At 37.4% G+C, this 19,676-nt stretch overlaps 1 protein-coding gene across 2 annotated transcripts in view; it reads right to left on the bottom strand.

Moving 5' to 3' along the window:
• Positions 1-2,065: 2,065 nt before the first annotated feature.
• LOC124410316 (BMP-binding endothelial regulator protein) overlaps positions 2,066-19,676 on the bottom strand; it is a 50,251-nt gene continuing 32,640 nt past the window's right edge. For both annotated transcript variants that reach the window (XM_046888577.1, XM_046888578.1), the window contains 9 exons: positions 13,584-13,683; positions 11,046-11,222; positions 10,723-10,905; positions 5,464-5,723; positions 5,159-5,318; positions 4,902-5,089; positions 3,683-4,077; positions 2,845-3,245; positions 2,066-2,264 (listed from right to left, as the gene is read on the bottom strand). In XM_046888577.1, the coding sequence (XP_046744533.1) occupies positions 2,942-3,245; positions 3,683-4,077; positions 4,902-5,089; positions 5,159-5,318; positions 5,464-5,723; positions 10,723-10,905; positions 11,046-11,222; positions 13,584-13,683 (1,767 nt within the window). In that variant the 3' untranslated portion in view covers positions 2,066-2,264; positions 2,845-2,941. The remainder of the gene's footprint in view (positions 2,265-2,844; positions 3,246-3,682; positions 4,078-4,901; positions 5,090-5,158; positions 5,319-5,463; positions 5,724-10,722; positions 10,906-11,045; positions 11,223-13,583; positions 13,684-19,676) is intronic.

Here is a 19,676-nt window from a genome sequence, read left to right as displayed (position 1 = left end):
CATACAAGTTGATGTAAAATTATGTAAATTATTCTATATTCGCTTAAATTATCGTGTGACATTAGTCGAGATCCCTCGAATATTATATTTCTAACTCGTTAATATAATATTATGATAATATCACTGTTATCGAGAACGTCATGCATTTCCGTCGAAATATCGAAACAATTTGGTGGATCGCTGCGCGAATGTTGATATTTAATTACAAATACGGTAAATGGCTAATCGATCAGAAACGTTTACATATATAAATTGTATTTCATATGGCGTCAAGTATTATCCCGTGTAAACAATCAACGATTCTCAGGTTTTTCATTTTCGTCTGAGGTGTTTTTTTTTTTTTTTTTTTTTTTTTTTTTTTGTCTCATCATCTTTCCTAGTTACAATTTTCTACGAATAATTCAAGATTCAACGGCTGAGAATGGACGGGATTCACTAATTTCTCAAACGATTGCTAATGAATTTATTTTTCTTTTATCCTTTACTTTTCTTCACTACTTTTTTTTCTTCTCTTCAATGCATGCATCGTAATATACATAGTTATACGTGTGCTTTAAAATATGTCACATTTCTTGGATTTCTCATTGAATTTGCTCGGTTCTTTAAAATATATATCGTTTTATGAGTATAGAATACGTGAATGTTATAATGTCGACAAAAAGTTTATAGTGGGTATACTACATGTTGGTAAATTTTTGGACGTAGTTTTTTTTTAATATATATATATAGATAACAGCATAATGCTTAACAAAACAGTGTAAACAATTTTTGCCTAATTTTATTCGCTTATATATATTTGATCGTTGAGTGTCGATTGATCGTTTATCGTAAATTCGTTACTAACGTCCACTTCGGTGGTTGGGAAAATTTAATAACACGCATAATAACGAATAAATAAAAATTAAACGATATTAATGCAAAATATCCATGTTAACAATAATAATGATAATAATACAAATGCAAAGTGCCAGGTAATGATAGAGATTAGATTTAAGGCGTGGAAAAATTCTATCTTAATAAGATACTATACTTTTGACTACTGATTGATTCATATTTTTTCTGCGTAAAGATCGACGCTATAGATTTTCATTATATTAGATATCGTTTCGTATTCGAATCGAATAGAAAATGTAATGGGCGTAAAAGTTATTGCAAGGAAAAACGAAAACGAATGCGATAATACTAAAATGAGTACAATCGGTATGTACATACATGCATACATACATACATACATAGTAGTCTGGTCGTTAAAATATTAAACATGTATACATACACACATACATTATACATGCACATATAGTTATACATATAGACATATATAGTGGACACAATGTTATCGAGACATTGATACATACATATAACGTACGTATATATATATTAGACGGAATCGAAAAAAAAAACACAATATTTTCTTTTCCCAACTTCAAGTCGAAAATATTGTTCCAAATGATGAAAAAGATTTTTGTCCAAGCTTGAGCTCTTGATATTAATATTTAGAGGTGCATAGTCGCGATTTTCTATTTCCCATTTGAATAACATGGGAAATTTTTTTTTTTTTTTTCTAAACATTGGAATTTTATAACTCGTCATTGCATTGATTTACTGATGAGGTCAGAACATATTTTTGTAGGGATTTATACACTCTACAAAAAAAGGTCTGTTATCATGTCGTGATAAATCTACTCTCTCAAAAGTTATTTAAGGTCAAAGGTCAACAAAAGACCTTAAATAACTTTCGAAAGAGTAGATGTATCATGTAATGATGAGAAAACTTTTTTGTAGAGCATTCAATTCCTTACAAAAATACGTTCTGGTCTTATCAGTACACTAATACGTTGACGAGTTAAAAAAATTCGAAAGTTAAAAAAATAATTTTCCCATGTTATTCAAACGAGAAGTAAAAAATCGCGATCACGCACCTCTAAATATTAATACAAAGAGTTCAAATCTGGACAGGATCCTGTTTTCGTCAATTAGAACAATATTTTCGACTTGAACTTTGAAAACTAATTTGTCATTTTTTTTTTTATGCAGTCCAATATATACAGATATATAATATGTATTATATATAAAACAATATCATTTCATATATAAAGTATTTTCCTAACGTGTACATCATATCTATATTGTATAAAATATAGATAGCATACAACAAATCTTAAGAATCTAATGATTTATATAATATAATAATATGCTGAGATACACTGGGATGTAGATGTGACGCCGCGAGCCCGCTCAATCGGCCAAAATACTGCGTTGGTGCTCTGCGAAGAAAAAAAAAGATCAATTTTTGCCGTTACGGTTTAACAAAGAATGCTCGTGCTTAAAAATATCGTTATTCCTTGACACAATAATTTCATGAGAAATGACTGTGGATAATACAAGTGTTCCAGTTACCGATACGTTTAGGCCCAATTATTGATCCTCCTATTTTCCAAAATTATAAATTGACGGCACAGATTCTGAATTTCTTGATGTCTAAAAATTTATTCGTTGGTAATGTTATTTTTTTAATTCAGAATTCAAAGAAAATAATATTTTGATGCCTGGTATTTTAACTTTAACACGTTTATTAATTTCTGGTTTAACTCGAGATTTTTCAGTCGTCTTGAATTGTTTGATGATCAGTAATTCGTACGGACGATAATTGACGCGTATCGGTACAATTAAAAGGTGGAAATCAAGAGCCTCGAAAGCACTTGGAAAGCAATTCAATGAAAAATGGAGTTTATTTCGCAAGGTTTCGATGTTGTGAATTTTGAAAACCACACGCTCGATGAACGACAATATAATCAAACAGATCACGAGAGACATAATAATTATATTATTGATAAAATCGCTCACCATTTACGCGTATTGACATGAAGCAGTGACTAGTAAATTGTCTGGCGAAGCACTATGCCCTCTGTGCTTCAAATTCGAACACACAATGAATGTAGCTTCAGTGAAGCATCGTCAGCGATTGACGGCGCGAATTGTGAAGATTTCGCGGGGCGATTTCCCTCCCTCTTAGGGCATTAAGTCCCGCCGTTGTCCAGGCGTTTGGACACTTCATCGGACCCCGCCAGTGAGGCAACTGGACCCCTAACCTCTGACACTCGTGGGCATAGGCTGTGAACGACTCGCAGTAGCATCTACCCGTCGGGCACTCGCACATGTCCGTCAAACAAGACTTGTAGTACATCGTCGGGTTCACCTTCCTATGGCACTGGTAGAACACCTCCGATCGTAACCGGTTACAGAATCTGGCCAAAAAAGGAGGATTCAGTGTGTTATGGCACCGGAAGTGCCATTCGTCAAATAAGTCTCACAACGAAAGTAGGTATCTCAGGTACGTATTTTTTTACCTGCCAATTTAGCCGTTCAATGAGTAGGAACCACTCCTGAATATATGAATAGTCTTATCAAGAACGTTTACGTTATTGTACAGAAATTTTTCGAATTGGAAGGTAAACAAATACGTATCCTAATGTTTTTCGACGTACTGACGTACACGTCATAGAATCAAGAAGATCGGTGAGGTACACCTTGGACATTTTACTTGCCAGTTGTATACCAATATCGATAGAATCCTCAAGCACATATCCAGAAGTTGATGGGAATTCAGTACAATTGAAAGACGGAATGAATTTCGTTTTTCTGTATAAAATTTAAACGTGATTTTGAAGATGTCTGCAGTTACCTGTGGTCTTTTCTGCCTCGACACCTTCTCTCGGTGAACGGATAATTCTGTCGTGTCCGGGCGCAGAGTTTCTTGGCTCCAACCATCCACGACTTACCGAATTGGTTCGCATCTTGGAGAAGTTTGCCGCGTCGAGTAGTAAAGTCGTCTTTTGGTATATGGTTGAAGTTACCACATAGACCGCAGAGACGGCCTCTGTATGTGGTCGGTGCCGATACCTCCAGGAAGCTGATGCCATCCCACAACACTTTTATACCGATATGAGTCGTTACCAGAACACTGTCAGCTGTCCTGTTTATGTCCAACCTGTTATCCAGCCGGTATGGCACTTCGATCCTCTTACCGTTCACCTTTACTCGCATCTTTTGACCCAGATTTACCTTCAAATCGGCAACCTGTTGAGTCGAAGAATGATCAGTCAATAGTTTGCGAAAGATGGGATGTTTCGAAGACATAATGCTTCGGTATCGAATAACGAATCGTCTCGTCTGAATGTGGCTTGGTTTTTTCAGGATGAAGTTATCGAATTTTTGATTTGCGTTCTGATAGCCAAGTTCGATAACATTCTATGATCGGTCCGTCTTCTTGACAATCGACAATTCTACTCGAAACATTGACCACGTCGGTTCTCTGGTTAGGATATTTGGAAAACATCATAAAAAGTGTCCCAATTCAGTCCGGCAGGACTGCAGTTGAGACATAGAATGCCTAGTAGTAGCTTTTTTGTTTTTTTTTGTTGTTTGTTTCATTCCTTTCAACTTTTCTGTTTCTCTTCCATTCTCGTTTCTTCTTTATGTTTTTTATTTTCCTGAAGGAATGTCTTAACAAAAGAATGTTGGAGGGAGAGAGATACCTTATTGCTACACCATCAGTTACCCTCCAAATACAGATCCCGATCTAAAGATCGTATCTTGAGATGAAAAACTCCAAACAAAGGTTTGGAATAAAATACTACTACATGGTTGTGTTGGTAGTGGTGGTAGCCGTGTATAGAGACAGAAACGAGTGCGGTGGTTGGTGGGACTGCAGACTGCAGCGGGAGATACTGGAGAAAAGGTGGAGGACGAAGGAAAGAGTAGGATGAGGAGGTGAAAAGATTGATAGGCAAGACCGTGACGGTAAGGTGACACTCGTTTGTTTTATGCGACTGGGAGTAGGTTAAGGCAAATTAAGTTACCAGCTCTTGTCTCCGTTATAATATGTGGGTAGCCGGGCATACCTTGATCGCTATCGCCTTTGTCCAGGCGGAAGATCTCGTCGATCTACCGTCGTTTGTTACTCGAATGCTGAACGTGTGGTTGGTGCAATCAGCGGCCAGCTGGTACTTGCACGTACCTTGGAAGCTGAAAAACTTTCCGTCGAAAGTTCGGTAGTGCGGGTCACCGAACACCGTGCAAACACCGTCACCTACGACAAATTTGTTGTCATTGCCAATGAACTTCGTACAAACCATTCCATTCACCATCCTGTACTCACTTTCTACACACCGTGGACAACACTGGTCCTTCGGGTGTTCCAATTTAGAATTCGGTGGACAAGGTATGGTCAGTGGAGGGCACATGTGCATCGCGCAGCGGACCTTTCCTTGCATGCAAACGCACGATTTGCAGACATCCAATTTCCAAGTCTCGCCATCCTGCCTAGGAGAAATCAGACAGGTTAAACCAGCGTTTGAATTGGAAGTAGGTACATGTGATAATGACGAGATACCGAAATAAGGATCTCATTCTCGTGTCCTCCGATCTTTTTTTTTTTTTTAGAGATTATCTCTTCATACTCGCCTCGTAAGTTCTACCACCGTAGCTGCAAGAGCTGTGGAAGTCCTCGAATATGGGACACTGCGGACAGCAACGTCCTTGCTGAGTTTTTTGTTGCTCCGGCGCGCAATCCAGTACAGGACATGTTTCCTTGGTGCACATCACCGTGCCGTTCATACATGAACACCTCGTGCAATGGTCAGGGCTGAATAGACTTCCGGATTCATGGTAACGAGTCCCCAACATGCAGCCACCCCGAGGTGGTTCGAGAAACTCTCTTTTCCCTGGAAGCATGATCAGTTGACGATGAAGAAGACAAACAAAAAAAAAAACAATTAAGAAAAAATAACAAACCACTGTAGAATCATTTTCATTTCTACATAAACAACAATGAAACTTGTGTGCAAAAATTTGAGCCGATCGTGAAGTATTGAAGTAACTCTTTTCGGTCATTTCTCGTCAGGATGCATAGTATGCAGCGAATTGCACGCGAGTGTGAGATAAATGAAAAGATGAGAGAGAAAGAGTAAAAAATCGAAAAGAAAATTCGGAGAGAGAAAAAAAAAAAGAAGAGAAGAAAACGCTTCGGAGACCCGTTGTTAACGCTCAAATGTTTACGGGGTTCGTTTGAACAGGAATTGTTTGGGAGCTGAGTGGTTTGAGAAATGTTTTTATTAGACTTAGCGTGTGGTTGGCAGTGAGCCAGTTAACACCTCGCGCCGCAACACTTTGTTGGATATGCTGTCGTATACCGGGGCTATAGAGACCATTCGTACATACAAGTTATCTTTGGTGCTAACTCGCCCACAACCATCTCTCGCCTCCTCCCCCTCCTCCTCGGAGAAGTCTGACCACCGTTTACCATTGAGGTGTGCGTTAAAGGTTATCGATCTGCCCGGCGATAAATAGCTCTTACTTCTCCTCGTGGAGCATTGAATTATACGAAATTTTATTTTACCTTGATCTTACGGTCTTACGAATAGTACGAGGAATTATCAAAGAAACAAATCTTCCCGCCAAAGAGACGGAGAAAAAGGCATCGCATATATGTGCGAAGAGTCGTGCAATTGATCGGGAATCAGCGAATATATAGTTATATATATATATATATATTACATTGTATGTATGTATAATGTGTGTACATACACGTAACGGACTTTGCTTATTTTTAGCAGGTGCTAAATATACACAAATACCCGGCTATTTTTTGTCATTCAGGAAACGGTGATATCAATTGTGAAACGCTTTTTGGACGATGACAAACCGCGGAGGCGGCTGAGATGCTGCCTCTGACAACTATAACTGTAACTGACCGATCGAGCGCGAAGAATGAGCTATTGGAATTTAGAAGCGAAGTATTAGTTGCCATCATGTTGGTTCCTTCCTGTTCTACAATTATTCTCGATATCTCGATTTGTCTGATTGTGAGTGTCGTTTTTCACCGAGGTACATATATGTGTATTGGGGTGGCGCAAAAAAACAGAATATTTTTTTTTTTTTTTTGAGTCTAGTGTGACAAAATATTAGTTTTTGATGTTTTAAGAGCCCACTCCAAAGGACAGTTCAAAAAAAAAATTTTAAGAGGTCGCTCCACATTTTTTAAAACGTCAGAAATCGTCGAAAATCGATTTTTTTTTTTCTTTTGATTTTTTTTCTCGCGACGGTATAATTTTATAGACAAAAAAAAAATAAAAATAAGTTTCCGAAAGTTTCAGTTCAAAATTTAAATTTTGAAAGGTCGCTCATAATTTTTTTTCAATTTTTTGGTGCATTTCTTTAGATCTTTTCGAGCGACCTTTTAATATTCATATTAAAATTTCATAAATTTTTTTTCTTTCATTTAGTAAGAAAGAATCGATTACAATACACCACGGCATGAATTAAAAATCAAACGAAATACTGAAAATATAATTTTTTTAATTTAGTTTTTTTGACGATTTTTGACATTTTAAAAAATTTGGACCGACCTCTTAAAATTTTTTTTTTTCCAGCTGTCCTTTGGAGTGGGCTCTTAAAACATCAAAAACTAACATTTTGTCACACGAGACTCAAAAAAAAAAAAAAAACTAGTCGGTTTTTTTACGCCACCCTAATGTATATATACTACGATGTCACGCTGCAGTGTATATAAGCCTCGGAACTACCGTCGTAGTTAACGCGTGCTTGAGCAAATAGGTTATCACCGATGTAAATTAACAATGGAACAAGCGTTCTCTGTATTCCAGTTGGAATAATATAGTCAACTCGTTAATTATACCGCAGTACAGTGTGGTTGTCAAATCTTGACACTTGTGGCGCGAAATACTCGGATCAGTTTAAGGAGATAAATCACTTAATTAAAACGCGACCGGTCAGCCGTAATGTCTGCCTTAATTCTATGGATACATATATACATGTGACTGGCTTATTCATGTATGTTCATGTATGTATACATTATCCCATTCGGTATCGCTAATTCACGCGCCAAGTTCTTACAATGTCTCAACGCGAGTTGCATTTACGATTACATACATACATAATGCAATTTATAACTTTGCCAATATGTATATAATTGATCTTCACTTTCTCTCATCCTATCCCACGTATGCATCGATTCTTTGAACTCCACTCTCGACCCTGTAACGATATGTTTAAGGTATAATTATAACTCGAGAGTCTAAATATTCGGGCAAATACTCATCATTTTTGTTATTAATTTTTCTGATTAGAGACGCATTAACACGCTCATAAAATTACTGTGTAGGTAAACGCTTATTAGGTACCCACTACGGGGGATCTCATTGTCAGCAGTGTCCAGCGTTAGTTGACTTTTACTATATAGTGGATAGAAAATGAAGTACAAGCTCTCGGTCACGTTGTATAATTAGAATATATTTTCTGAGAAACAGCGTTTTTTAGAACAAGGGCATATATCGTCGGAACGAACCTAAAACGTGGTTTAAATTCCACGAGAAAACTCATCGTTATTTGATCGATCGTTGACGATAATCTATGATGCGGATAGTTGCGTGGAAATTAGCAAATTATCATATTTTTTCGATTTTTATTTTCCTCTGTTTTTTTTTTTGGCGAAACGAGTGAGGTAACAAGTTGAGAAATAGCTGATCAGATTCTAATTACTAGGAATTCCAGCTTTTGACGAATGAAATGCCTGCGCCTTCGGAAATTCATTATACATAGATCGGAGTTTAGAGAGGAATCGAAGAATTATTACACGTGCAGAGTTTACCATCGTTATGACACTTTGACGTTGAGTACATATACTTTTTTTGCGATATATAACAAGAAACCGCGAGAAGCGTGAATTTCTGAAAATCCTCTTTCCTATTCACGCGCTAAGAATTTTGTCTTACACATATGTATATACGTATATACATATTTACAGGAGTGTAAAAGTTTTAAATAAATTGATAGTGTGTTTAACTCGTGCGTGATCGTTACAGCGGTGAAGATAATAAACATGTGTGAAGTAAAAAGAAAAAGAAGAAAAAAAAAAAGGGAACGAAAAGAAGACATTAGAAAGAAAGAGAAAAAATAGATAAGGGGGGGCAAAGAGAGACAAAAAATCGCGTACCAACTTGATTTATGAGCGTGTATACCGTAAAAATATTTTCGTATACACGACCAAGTTATTTCCACCCGTCAAAAATTAGACCTGGTTTTATTATTTATCAGCGATCACAGTTGGAATGCAAAGAGCGTAGAGAGAGGGAGAGAGAGGAAAAAAAAAAAAAAAAAGAAAAGGCAAAACGGAGAAGAAGACGATTAAGAAGTGGATGAGAAGTAAAGATAACGCTCCTCGGACACGTTAAACTTACATTTTCACGTCTAATGATACAAGGTGCGTGCGTGCGCGTGTGTGTGTATATATATGTCTATATATTTAAATACTATATATAATATTTCATGATAATATGGTCGGTTATGTTGGATGGGATACTAATTTGTTATAGCCGATAGTTAAATCGTCATCCTCTATACGCGCAACGGCAGTTCGACTCGCACGTGCCGCTACGTGATCCGGGAACCAATTCACTCCTGTTCTCCCATTAATTTTTGCGCACGCTTCAAATTCGGTACACAACCAATACCTAAAGGTATTGCTATAAATATGCGTTCTACAAGTGCCCTGTATACATATATGGGAGATAGCGATGGAATTTCATCAGAGCTCTCGATTCCTTCTCCCTCCCTCTCTCTGTCTCTTTCTTTCTTTCGGTTATTGCACGAACGGTCATTCAACACAACAATTCGATATCTTAAATCGTTAGTATGTACCTACATATTAACATAATAACATGCAGAAATAAAAAATAAAAAAATAATTTCCATTGTGCATGCAGTTGGCGAGGCATATATATGTACGTCGAATTTATCTCCGGTTCTACGACAGCCGTCTTTCAACGACAACTCTCGATTCTTAACCGTGTAATAATAGTGCAATAAATAATATCGACGTGAAAAAAATAGCCGCGTAGGATATTTGCAAATATACGAGGCGATTATGCAGACGCACGGGGATTTGTTTTACAGACGTTGAACCAGATCAGCGTATACCTAACGCTACAAACTCCACACATTGTATAATATAATAATATTAAATATATACCCACGCGAATGTGTGTATCTAGCATATAATATTATGTATAATCGATTGTATATATACTTTGACATTTTACTATCCGATGGCAAATAATAATTGTTCGATTAACAATCGAAACGGCGCTATGTCGTCGTCAGTTTGAAACAACGAGCATAGATACGTTATAAGACGCTCCCTCCTTCACATACCCGGGTGGTTACCAGTTTAGAATTCAAATGAGAACACCTACATTGTATACCTACTCGACTTACCCACACATAGATAGACACGCAACTTTACTTGTACATATATGTATATCCGTATAGATATAACACTCGTTGGCAGGTGTATCTACACATGTACAACCATCAGACCAGAGACCACAATGCGGAAGTGATTCGATTCGATTCGATTCGATCTCGGTATAATGTTTGTTATATTACAAAAACGGACCTCAAACTCGTTCCATCTCGTCTCTTTTCTATTCTTCTCTTAGTTTTCTACGTAATGCGGTACAACACGTTCTAGTATTTATTTATCCGCACACGCGGTGAGATATGGAATGATCCTTTACAGTAAACGTCAAATCTGTTGATTCTTACGTCTACTTTTTTTACGGGACCCTTATGGACCATTGCCACGAATCTTGGAACCTTGTGTAGGTAGTAGTTACAAAAGAAATGATCTACCGTCGAGCTTACCTCGGCACTGAGGACAACAATTTCCTGGTTCGGTATAAATTCCTGAGGGAGGACAATTCAGCACCGGACAAGCTTGCTTAGCGCAATTAAGTCGTCCCTTTTCGCATCGGCAAGTCAGGCAAGGATCTTCGGTCGTTGTCACGGCTCTTCCTGGCGGCACTTTTTGACCGTTTACCAAACATCCTGCGAACATGATTACGGAATTATTTGTTGATGGATCCAACTTGTGTTGAAGGAATAAAGAACTTTTCAGGATCTACCCGACGCGCGATGCTACCGCGAGACCAATGGCGTCGAGAATAAGGCTTCGAAGTAGTACTGACCTGTACATATCGGGCAGCATTGCCCGGGAGCAGGAGGCGTGGGTTTGGCACACTGTGTGTGGCATCGCAGCTTGGATTCCGTAACAACTCCGGCTCGGCAGGTTAAAATTTTACACGGATCGCTCGGGTCCTTCCATTCGGTACCCGACGAGTGATGAATTCCGTTGTGGACGCATCCTGGAAGTAGATGGTTAAATACGGTCGGCTGAAGTATTTTAAACATCTTGGAAGATTTTTTTGTAATTTCTTATTCGCTATGGTTATACTTGGTGTTTTATGATGATTGGACGTGTAAGGAACTATTCGTTCACGATTTCAAACAAGTTTTAGATTATTCCGGAAATGAAACTCGACGCCAGTTATATATACCTACCTATTTATAATTTGTATCGGGTTGAATATTTTAACTAAAAGGGGGAAACTTCTATTTCATCGAAATATAATTCTTCTTTCGTATAAAGGGCTCAGTGCCAGAGTAGCCTTTATTTACGATTTATTCTTGATTCTTAGCCGGCTAAGATAGTTAACTTGGCTAATTATCTGAAATTTAACTGGCTAAAGTAATTAGTCGGCCAAAGTAGTTAAACGGTTAACCGACTAGGCTGGCCAAAAATGGCTAATCAGCTAATTTTAATCGGTCAAACTTATTTTATCGATTATTATTGATTCATCAACTTTTTAGACATCTTGGATAATTGGATGACAATAATTCAGTTTGAAAAAAATTCATTTGTTCGTCGGTTTTGTACTTGTACATTTTTAGGTTTAGTTGGTTAAGCCGACTAACTTTTTCAGCCAGCTAACTCTCAGCTAATTAACCCGGTCAACTATCTTGACCAGCTAAGCCGACGAAATCGTACAACACTAAGCCTAACTCAAATTGTCGATAAGATTCACTTTAACTATCCTAAGCAATTTAAAACGAGCCTTATCGACACTGTGTTTTGGGCTACTCTGGCACTGAACCCTTCGTATATCAATGATGGTCTGAGATTATTTCGAAGGACGTGTAAAGTCACGGAATTTGGCTATTCGAAGTGTGGAATAACCTTTGATACTTTGGCGTACCTTAGCAAATGATAACTTATGTGAATGTTCAAATTATGAAGGCGATGTGACAATGTTTGCAAGATGAGACGCGGAAGCTCGACAAATGAGAGATATAATGCAATGTGAAAGCTGACGAAATAGAAGTTGGGTACTTTCATGCACAATGTAACCGAGATGAAGGACAATAATTATAATCGCGAAGTACCATTATTGCGAAATCTTTGCAATTTGGCTCGGTAACGTATTGTGTTTACGTTGTACGTGTGTGTGTGCGGAACGTGTCCGTGCATAATCTTGTGTAATTAGAACGCATACTGCAGAGTAAATAGATTGTAGGTACAGGAGTCTCGAGATACGATTGGCGAGCATAGCAACGTATCGGTTGGACGTACAAAGCCTTGCCTTGCTTGTTTTTCTCATGCTGAAGTATAGAGAAGTGAAAACCTCAAAGATAATCGTGTTCAGTAGTATAGGTATCTATCTATAAGGTGGGCACACATAGGCTCGCGTAGAATTACGAAAGTGACGAGTTTAAGTGCGCCGAATGTTTCGGGATGAGACCTAAGTATACACAGACTTTGGTCGTCAACGAGTTTGATATTTGCACTGGGTACGTCCCTCGGGGTTACGATGACCACGAGATCGGACGATCGAACGAAAAGCAAGTTTGTTTCTTCGAAACATCGTCATTTCGTCACGAGGGGTTTATCGCCGGAACAAAAATCGACTGAGTGATTACGAGAGATTACTTTGCGAATACATTCTATTTTTATTACGTGATTTCTGATGATTTACAAGATTTCACTTGTTTTATTAGGATTACAAAGAGAATCTTGTACCTAATCGTCAATCGTTACTCCTAGATGATCACTAATGCAAAATTTTATTTTACCGACATTGGGAGTGTCGGTAAAATGTCGGTAAGGGAATCTGTATTCAGAACCAGCGTTGTATTGCTACCGATATTACCGAATTCAGTATGATTTCCGACGTTACGAAATAATTTCGAATGAATAATGATATTGACAGCTCAATTGCTTCGGTGAAACACACTTTGCATTGCGGATCGTCTTCCACCGTATGCATAGCTCTCATGTGGGTACCTACTAAATCGACGCGTGCAATCACGTAATAAATCAGTCAATTGTAAATACAGTAACGAAAAATTGGCGAGAAAAGAAAAAATCCACCCGATGGTCGGCGACGTGGGCGACTCGAGTAAAGTAAATCGAAAGGAGCGTAGTAAAGTGCACAGGCACATATAAGATAAGCGGAGGGGAAACAATGGTTAATTTATCTCGCCGTTCAACGGGGTCCGGTCGTTGTACACCTGGTTGAGGTGCACGCCGAGATGAAAGCAGGTGTGCTGCTGGTGCTGGTGCTGGTGCTGGTTCTGGCGATGTTGCTGCTGCTGCACCACCACCAGCATCAGCAGCAGTCCCAAGAATGTCGAACGAGCCTGCGGTGTGCCTCGCGAGGAATATTTACCTTTACAACGGCGACAGCAGTCGTCATCTTGTGCCTCCAGTAGCATGTGACAGCCCTCAACAATCGGGCATTCTGGCTGGGGGCATTCCACGAACCCATTCTACAAAAACACACGAGAGAACGGAGAAAAAGATTAATATGACTAATGGGGGCTCATCGCTTACGTTTATCTATATATATGTATATACACATATATCTATACGTATGTATGGATTGGTGGATGGGTGGATGGATGGTTGTAGACTGCATCTATGCTCGTCTATGTATGTACGTATGTAAATGCGTTATGTAATATTATGTGCATAGCGGTGAATCGTTCATGCATGTGCTTCGTGCGTCGTGCATGTCGGCAACTTTTTGCCGACTTTACGGTGTGTCCAAGTCAACCTTCTCAGTTTCGAATATGTACACCCTGTGTACTTCGTGTTTATCATTTTCGCCCGAATTTATCATGCCAAGGGGTTTTCTTTGTCCTTTGAATCGACCATTCTGTAGCATTCATGCAATGATGATGATTATTGTTAGGTTAAGGGTTGAACATTCGGAACGTTTTTAAACCTCGAAGTATATTGTTGGTCCGATATTATAATATTTCAAATGGAACTAGATATCGTCAAATATATTATGTTAAATATCGTCCTACGAATTAAACGGAATATGCGGTGAGTCACTCGACGTCACTTCAGTGACTCAACGGGACGAGTACTTCTTGTGCAGCTGCAGTCAGAACGGTGAAAAAAAATGTTACTTGAAAAGGCATTAATTATCGTTCAAGTGAAGGAATCAACATTCAAAATTCCGGGATGTCAGGGTGATAAAAAAAAATAAATAAATAAAAAATAATATCCACATACCATAAAGAACTTAAAAAGTATTTCCGTCTAGTGATTTGTTTTTTTTTTTTTTTTTTCTTCAACGAGATTCATCAAACATTCAGCAAACTTGATATCAGGCACCAGCTAGTCTTTCAACTTCCTTGAAGCTAAGCGATAGGAATCAAATGTGAGGAAACGGAAGATCGACTAATTACTCTACGAAGGTGATAGAATTGGAATTAGAATATGCGTATGCGTACCTACAGGTATAAAAATTTCATGCACAGATTCGAGGAGTTGTGAATTTCGAAACAAAAAACTTTACGGAGACGTTTTTTTAACCTCGCCAAGTCTGTGTGTTGTTGTTTTTTTTTTTTTTTCTTTCTCTTTCTCTTTCTTTAGTCCTTTTTTTAACTAACAGTCATCAGTTGAACTGACATGACGCCGGATTCGGTAGTTTTAATAGATTAAGTGAGCCATTTTGCGGAACATGACTAATTCGTCGTACTGGACGAATGTTCACGAGTATTAGAGTGAGTCGTTTTATCCGTTATAATTTAATCTCTAGACCAACCGCGTAATTGCCATGTACGGCAAGTATATGACTGTAAGCAACCCCCGATGGCGATAATATGAGATGAGGTTGAAACCCGAAGCTCTGCTTGACTAATCGAGTCGGTGTTCGGTGCGTTTCACACTCATATACACACACACACACACACACACACACGGACGTGTGAAGAAGGGTATGATACATCAAATGGATATTTCGTTTAATGCTAGCACAAGGGAATCGTAGTCGATGGTATCTGAAATGGGGTTTAATTTTCATTTAATGCATCGCCAACGAGAAAAGGAGAAAAGAAAATCGAAGATTAGACAAGGGAATAGCAAAAGGATCGCCTTCGGTGACACATTTCTTCCGGGATATTTTACCTACCTACTTACCTTTCTACCTTTCTACCTTTCTACCTTTCTACCTTACTACCTACCACACACACTCGGCATACAGTCCCATTTTATACGTTATATACTACCGAGTCACGCTATAATTAAGTCAGTTTTATCTGGGTCAAAGTATCTAATATATATTGTGGAGTGTATGGCAACGCTCTGCAACAAAGCCAACGCATCGCTGCTACTGCTACTGCTACTGCTACTGCTACTGCTGATGATACTTATTTATATATTTATGTATATACATTATACATATATCACATACGAATGTCAGCGACTCGATTTTCGATTAATCTCACTGCCGGGGTTCTTCGCTTCCCTTCCTCTTTGTATTCTTATTCTTATTCTTATTCCCTACAAAGTTTCGTTAAGGTCGACGCAACTATCAGCCAGATGCACAGCTCGCGTCACCCCATATTGCATTGTGTCACTCTACTTTGTCTCGGAAGTCATGGCTAGGCTGCGGCTTTAACTCTGCATCGATATCTTTCTATCTTTGACAATAGGTGTGGGAGTTTTATTTACTATACATATAATACTTGTATACGTCTATTCACTTCGGATGGCAAAGCACGGAAAATCGGACGTATAACATGTACCTCATACATTAGGATGGCGCAAAAAACCAACTATTTTTTTTTTTTTTTTTTTTTTTTTTTTTTTCTCCGAGTCTCGTCGGACAAAATGTTAGTTTTTGATGTTTTAAGGGCCCACTCCAAAAGACAGTTCAAAAAGAAATTTTAAGAGATCGCTCCACATTTTTTAAAATGTCAAAAATGGTCGAAAATCGATTATTTTTTTTTTAAATTTTTTTTCTCATCACGATTTAATTTTATCGACAAAAAAAAACAAGTTTCCGAAAGTTTCAGTTTAAAATTTGAATTTTGAAAGGTCGCTCATAATTTTTTTTCAATTTTTTCGTGCATTGCTTTAGATCTTTTCGAGCGACCTTTTAATATTCATATTAAAATTTCATAAATTTTTTCTCTTCAATTTAGTAAGAAAGAATCGATAACAATACACCACGACGTGAATTAAAAATCAAACAAAATACTGAAAATATAATTTTTTTAATTTAATTTTTTGACGATTTTCGACATTTTTTAAAATTTGGAGTGACCTCTTAAAATTTTTTTTTTGAGCTGTCCTTTGGAGTGGGCTCTTAAAACATCAAAAACTGACGTTTTGTCACACGAGACTCAAAAAAAAGAAAATAGTCGGTTTTTTTGCGCCACCCTATTATATATACATATATGTATGTATAGTATTACATACATATAGATATATACAATATACATATATATATATACATATACACCGATGGCGGAGGATGTGGTGTCGTTTTATCTACGGAAACGTGCAGTGTCACCGCATATTGACGTTCGTGCGTATTCCACATACAATATTGATAATCATATATATGACATATACATATAGAGATCGTTTACGGTCCCTCGTTCCGCAGCATCAATATTGTGTGTTCGCCGGGCTCGTTAAGATAAGAACCAGAAGTCTGCACTTGATCGTCGTGATCACGCAGGATGCAATTGCACGCCGTTCGAACAGGGTTCCCTGTGGGACGCGTGGCTTTTTCTACTTCAGGGAAGGGAATTTCTACTGAAACACAGTTCAGTATTGCGGGGAAAAGCTTTTTATACACTGTTTTTAAACGTGAAAATCTTTTCTTTTTTCTTCTTCTTCATTGTTCAACGGGTATGATAAATCGATTTGCACAATTTCCTTTTATACAATTCGTTATATGAATTTTTTCTATTACAACTCATGGTCCGACGATATATATATATAGTTTTCAATCAACAAGCTTGCGTTGAAGATTAACAAGACAATCTCATTCCGGACGTATTATATATTCTTTTATTCCTCGCGACTCTATTATATACATTCATAAAGGATGTTGTCTAAATGTCTTTTTGTCAACAGTTTATTACGTTCTTTCTAACACTCCTTTCCACCATGAGTATGAATATACATATATACACATGTATACATATATTTGTTAGATACGAGTAAATTTATTTGACCGCAATTTATTCGGCATAGCTTTTAGCGGGCCGATGATTTTAGCAAGAATTATGAATGTAACTTACCAATCTTGATTAGCATGTAATTAGCGACTCATCGTTTTCACGTTTTAGAATGTGCAGTGGGTTTGAGGTTTGAGGTTTTTAGTTTGTTTTTTTTTTGTTTTTTTTTTTGTTCCTTTACGCATACATGTATGTAATTTTGCGTGGATAATATTATACAATCTAAGATGATAATATCGAGTTTCATTCTCGTTTTCATTCGATACACGACGCGAATCTCTTTCAAGCCTTTCATTCCTGTTTCATTTGTAATTTTTCTTTTTTTTTTTTTTTTCTCTTTTTCTATACCATCGCCATCGTCATCTCATCGTGATAAAGTGTGAAACAAGAAATTGACGAAGATAGGTGGGTAATTTTAAATGAATGAAACTGGGTCGCGGATTTCTTTAGAAAAATACTGTACAACTATACGTATGCATACATATATAGTATATACATATATTAAATAAAATTGTTTTCGTCAAGAGTGAATGATATTTGCAGATACAATTATCGCGGACGTCGCAGGCGGAGTGAGGTTGAAAGTAATCGTTTGTTCGTATATATAAGGTTTGGTACATGAGTTTGACGTTAAAAACTTGTACACTTTAATGTTGAAAAAGGTTGTGCAAATTCTGCCGGAGAGAACGTTAGGTAAATATAATAACTTGCGAGCTACCGTCGAATCCCGAGAAACCAAGTTGCGACTGGAATGCAAATTACTCTATTTAGTTACCTCTCTCAACTCCGAGAACCCGGCGACCATCGTCGTAGGTATACTTATATTATCGCTCCATTGTTACCCGGTATTTTAATGAAACATTACATCCGACTCTTTTCAACCTAATCGCTTCTCGAAATTACACCTTAGCTCTTATGTGCTATTTTATACACGTTCAGCCGCGTTCACAGTCATTGACAACGATTCGCTGTGACCCTTGATGCAATTTAGATTGTAATTGTAGACCGCGTGTATCAGAAATACCACTACTTATATATATATATATATATATATATATATATATACTATATATCATGCGAATTTACGATATATACAACATTTTTATCCGTAATTAGGTACTTTTGAACCGGTCAACTTTCCAATTTGCACTATGTGTTAAACCAGTGTTAAGCTTTATTCAATTTACTTTTTTTTTCTCAATCGGTTAAATATAGAAGTTAGGTGTATAATAATTTACGAGTTGAAATATGTATGAATTTTTCAACGAATCTTCCGAGTCGTATTTTGCCACTTTTGATATTTAATTTTGGCAATTTTTTTTTGTTGTTGTCCCCCCTTCCCCCCGTTGCATCACGCGTTTTTATAAAATCGTAATTTACGGCACGGCTGCGCGAAAGTCAAAAGTATCAACGAATTAATCTACATACCAGGAATTTCGTAATAAATTACATCTGTATATACTTAAGCATAGGGGAAAAAAAAAAGAAAATGTATAATCGCGTATAATGTATATAGAAAAAAAAAAAAAAAAATTAGGCAAAGGCAAGATATTTGTAAGTTGGAGAAATTTTGATCACTGTTTTATTTCTTACATATAAATATTTATATTATATAATTCTACGTGTGTTTCGCATGCCTAATAATAATGCAAAGAAATGTCAAGTACAATGAGTAAAAGAAAATGGAAATCTTCGGCAAAAATTATCTTCGATTTTGTCGCAACTGATAATATTATACGACGATTGATCGCCCACCGCGATCGGTTGTCCTCGTCGCGATTGTCTGCGGTAAAAGAATCGCACTGATACATAATAACGATGTTATTATACATATACGCGTGTAGGTATAGTATTGGAAAAGAAAATTCTCTCACGTAATTACGCGATGATTCCTCGGGTAACGCGTTAATCATCCGCGCGTCGAGAGTTATAACAATATTGTTTATACGACCCTCGTTCGACCCGGTGATTATTACCCTCCCACCGTACGAACCGAACCCCATAAAAATATATCACATATGTATATAGGTACGTATATAAGCCTATACAGGCGTCTGTTATAAAGCGCACGCGTTGTAATAAATTTTTGACTGCCTTTTATGCTGCTGCGATCATCGCAGCTCGCACGCTGAATCAATGCTTTGCAATTCGCGTTGGGGGGATATGACAATATACATATACATATATATAGCTGTAATGCTTGTGTCTTTCTCTGTGTGAGATATATGCATATAAATATATTTATTTATACACGCACACGCGTATGTGTGTATGCA

The sequence above is a fragment of the Diprion similis genome, chromosome 9 (assembly GCF_021155765.1).
Source record: "Diprion similis isolate iyDipSimi1 chromosome 9, iyDipSimi1.1, whole genome shotgun sequence".
Lineage (NCBI taxonomy): Eukaryota > Metazoa > Arthropoda > Insecta > Hymenoptera > Diprionidae > Diprion > Diprion similis.
Note: the sequence above shows the minus strand (reverse complement) of the source record. Positions and strands in the feature narration are given on the sequence as shown.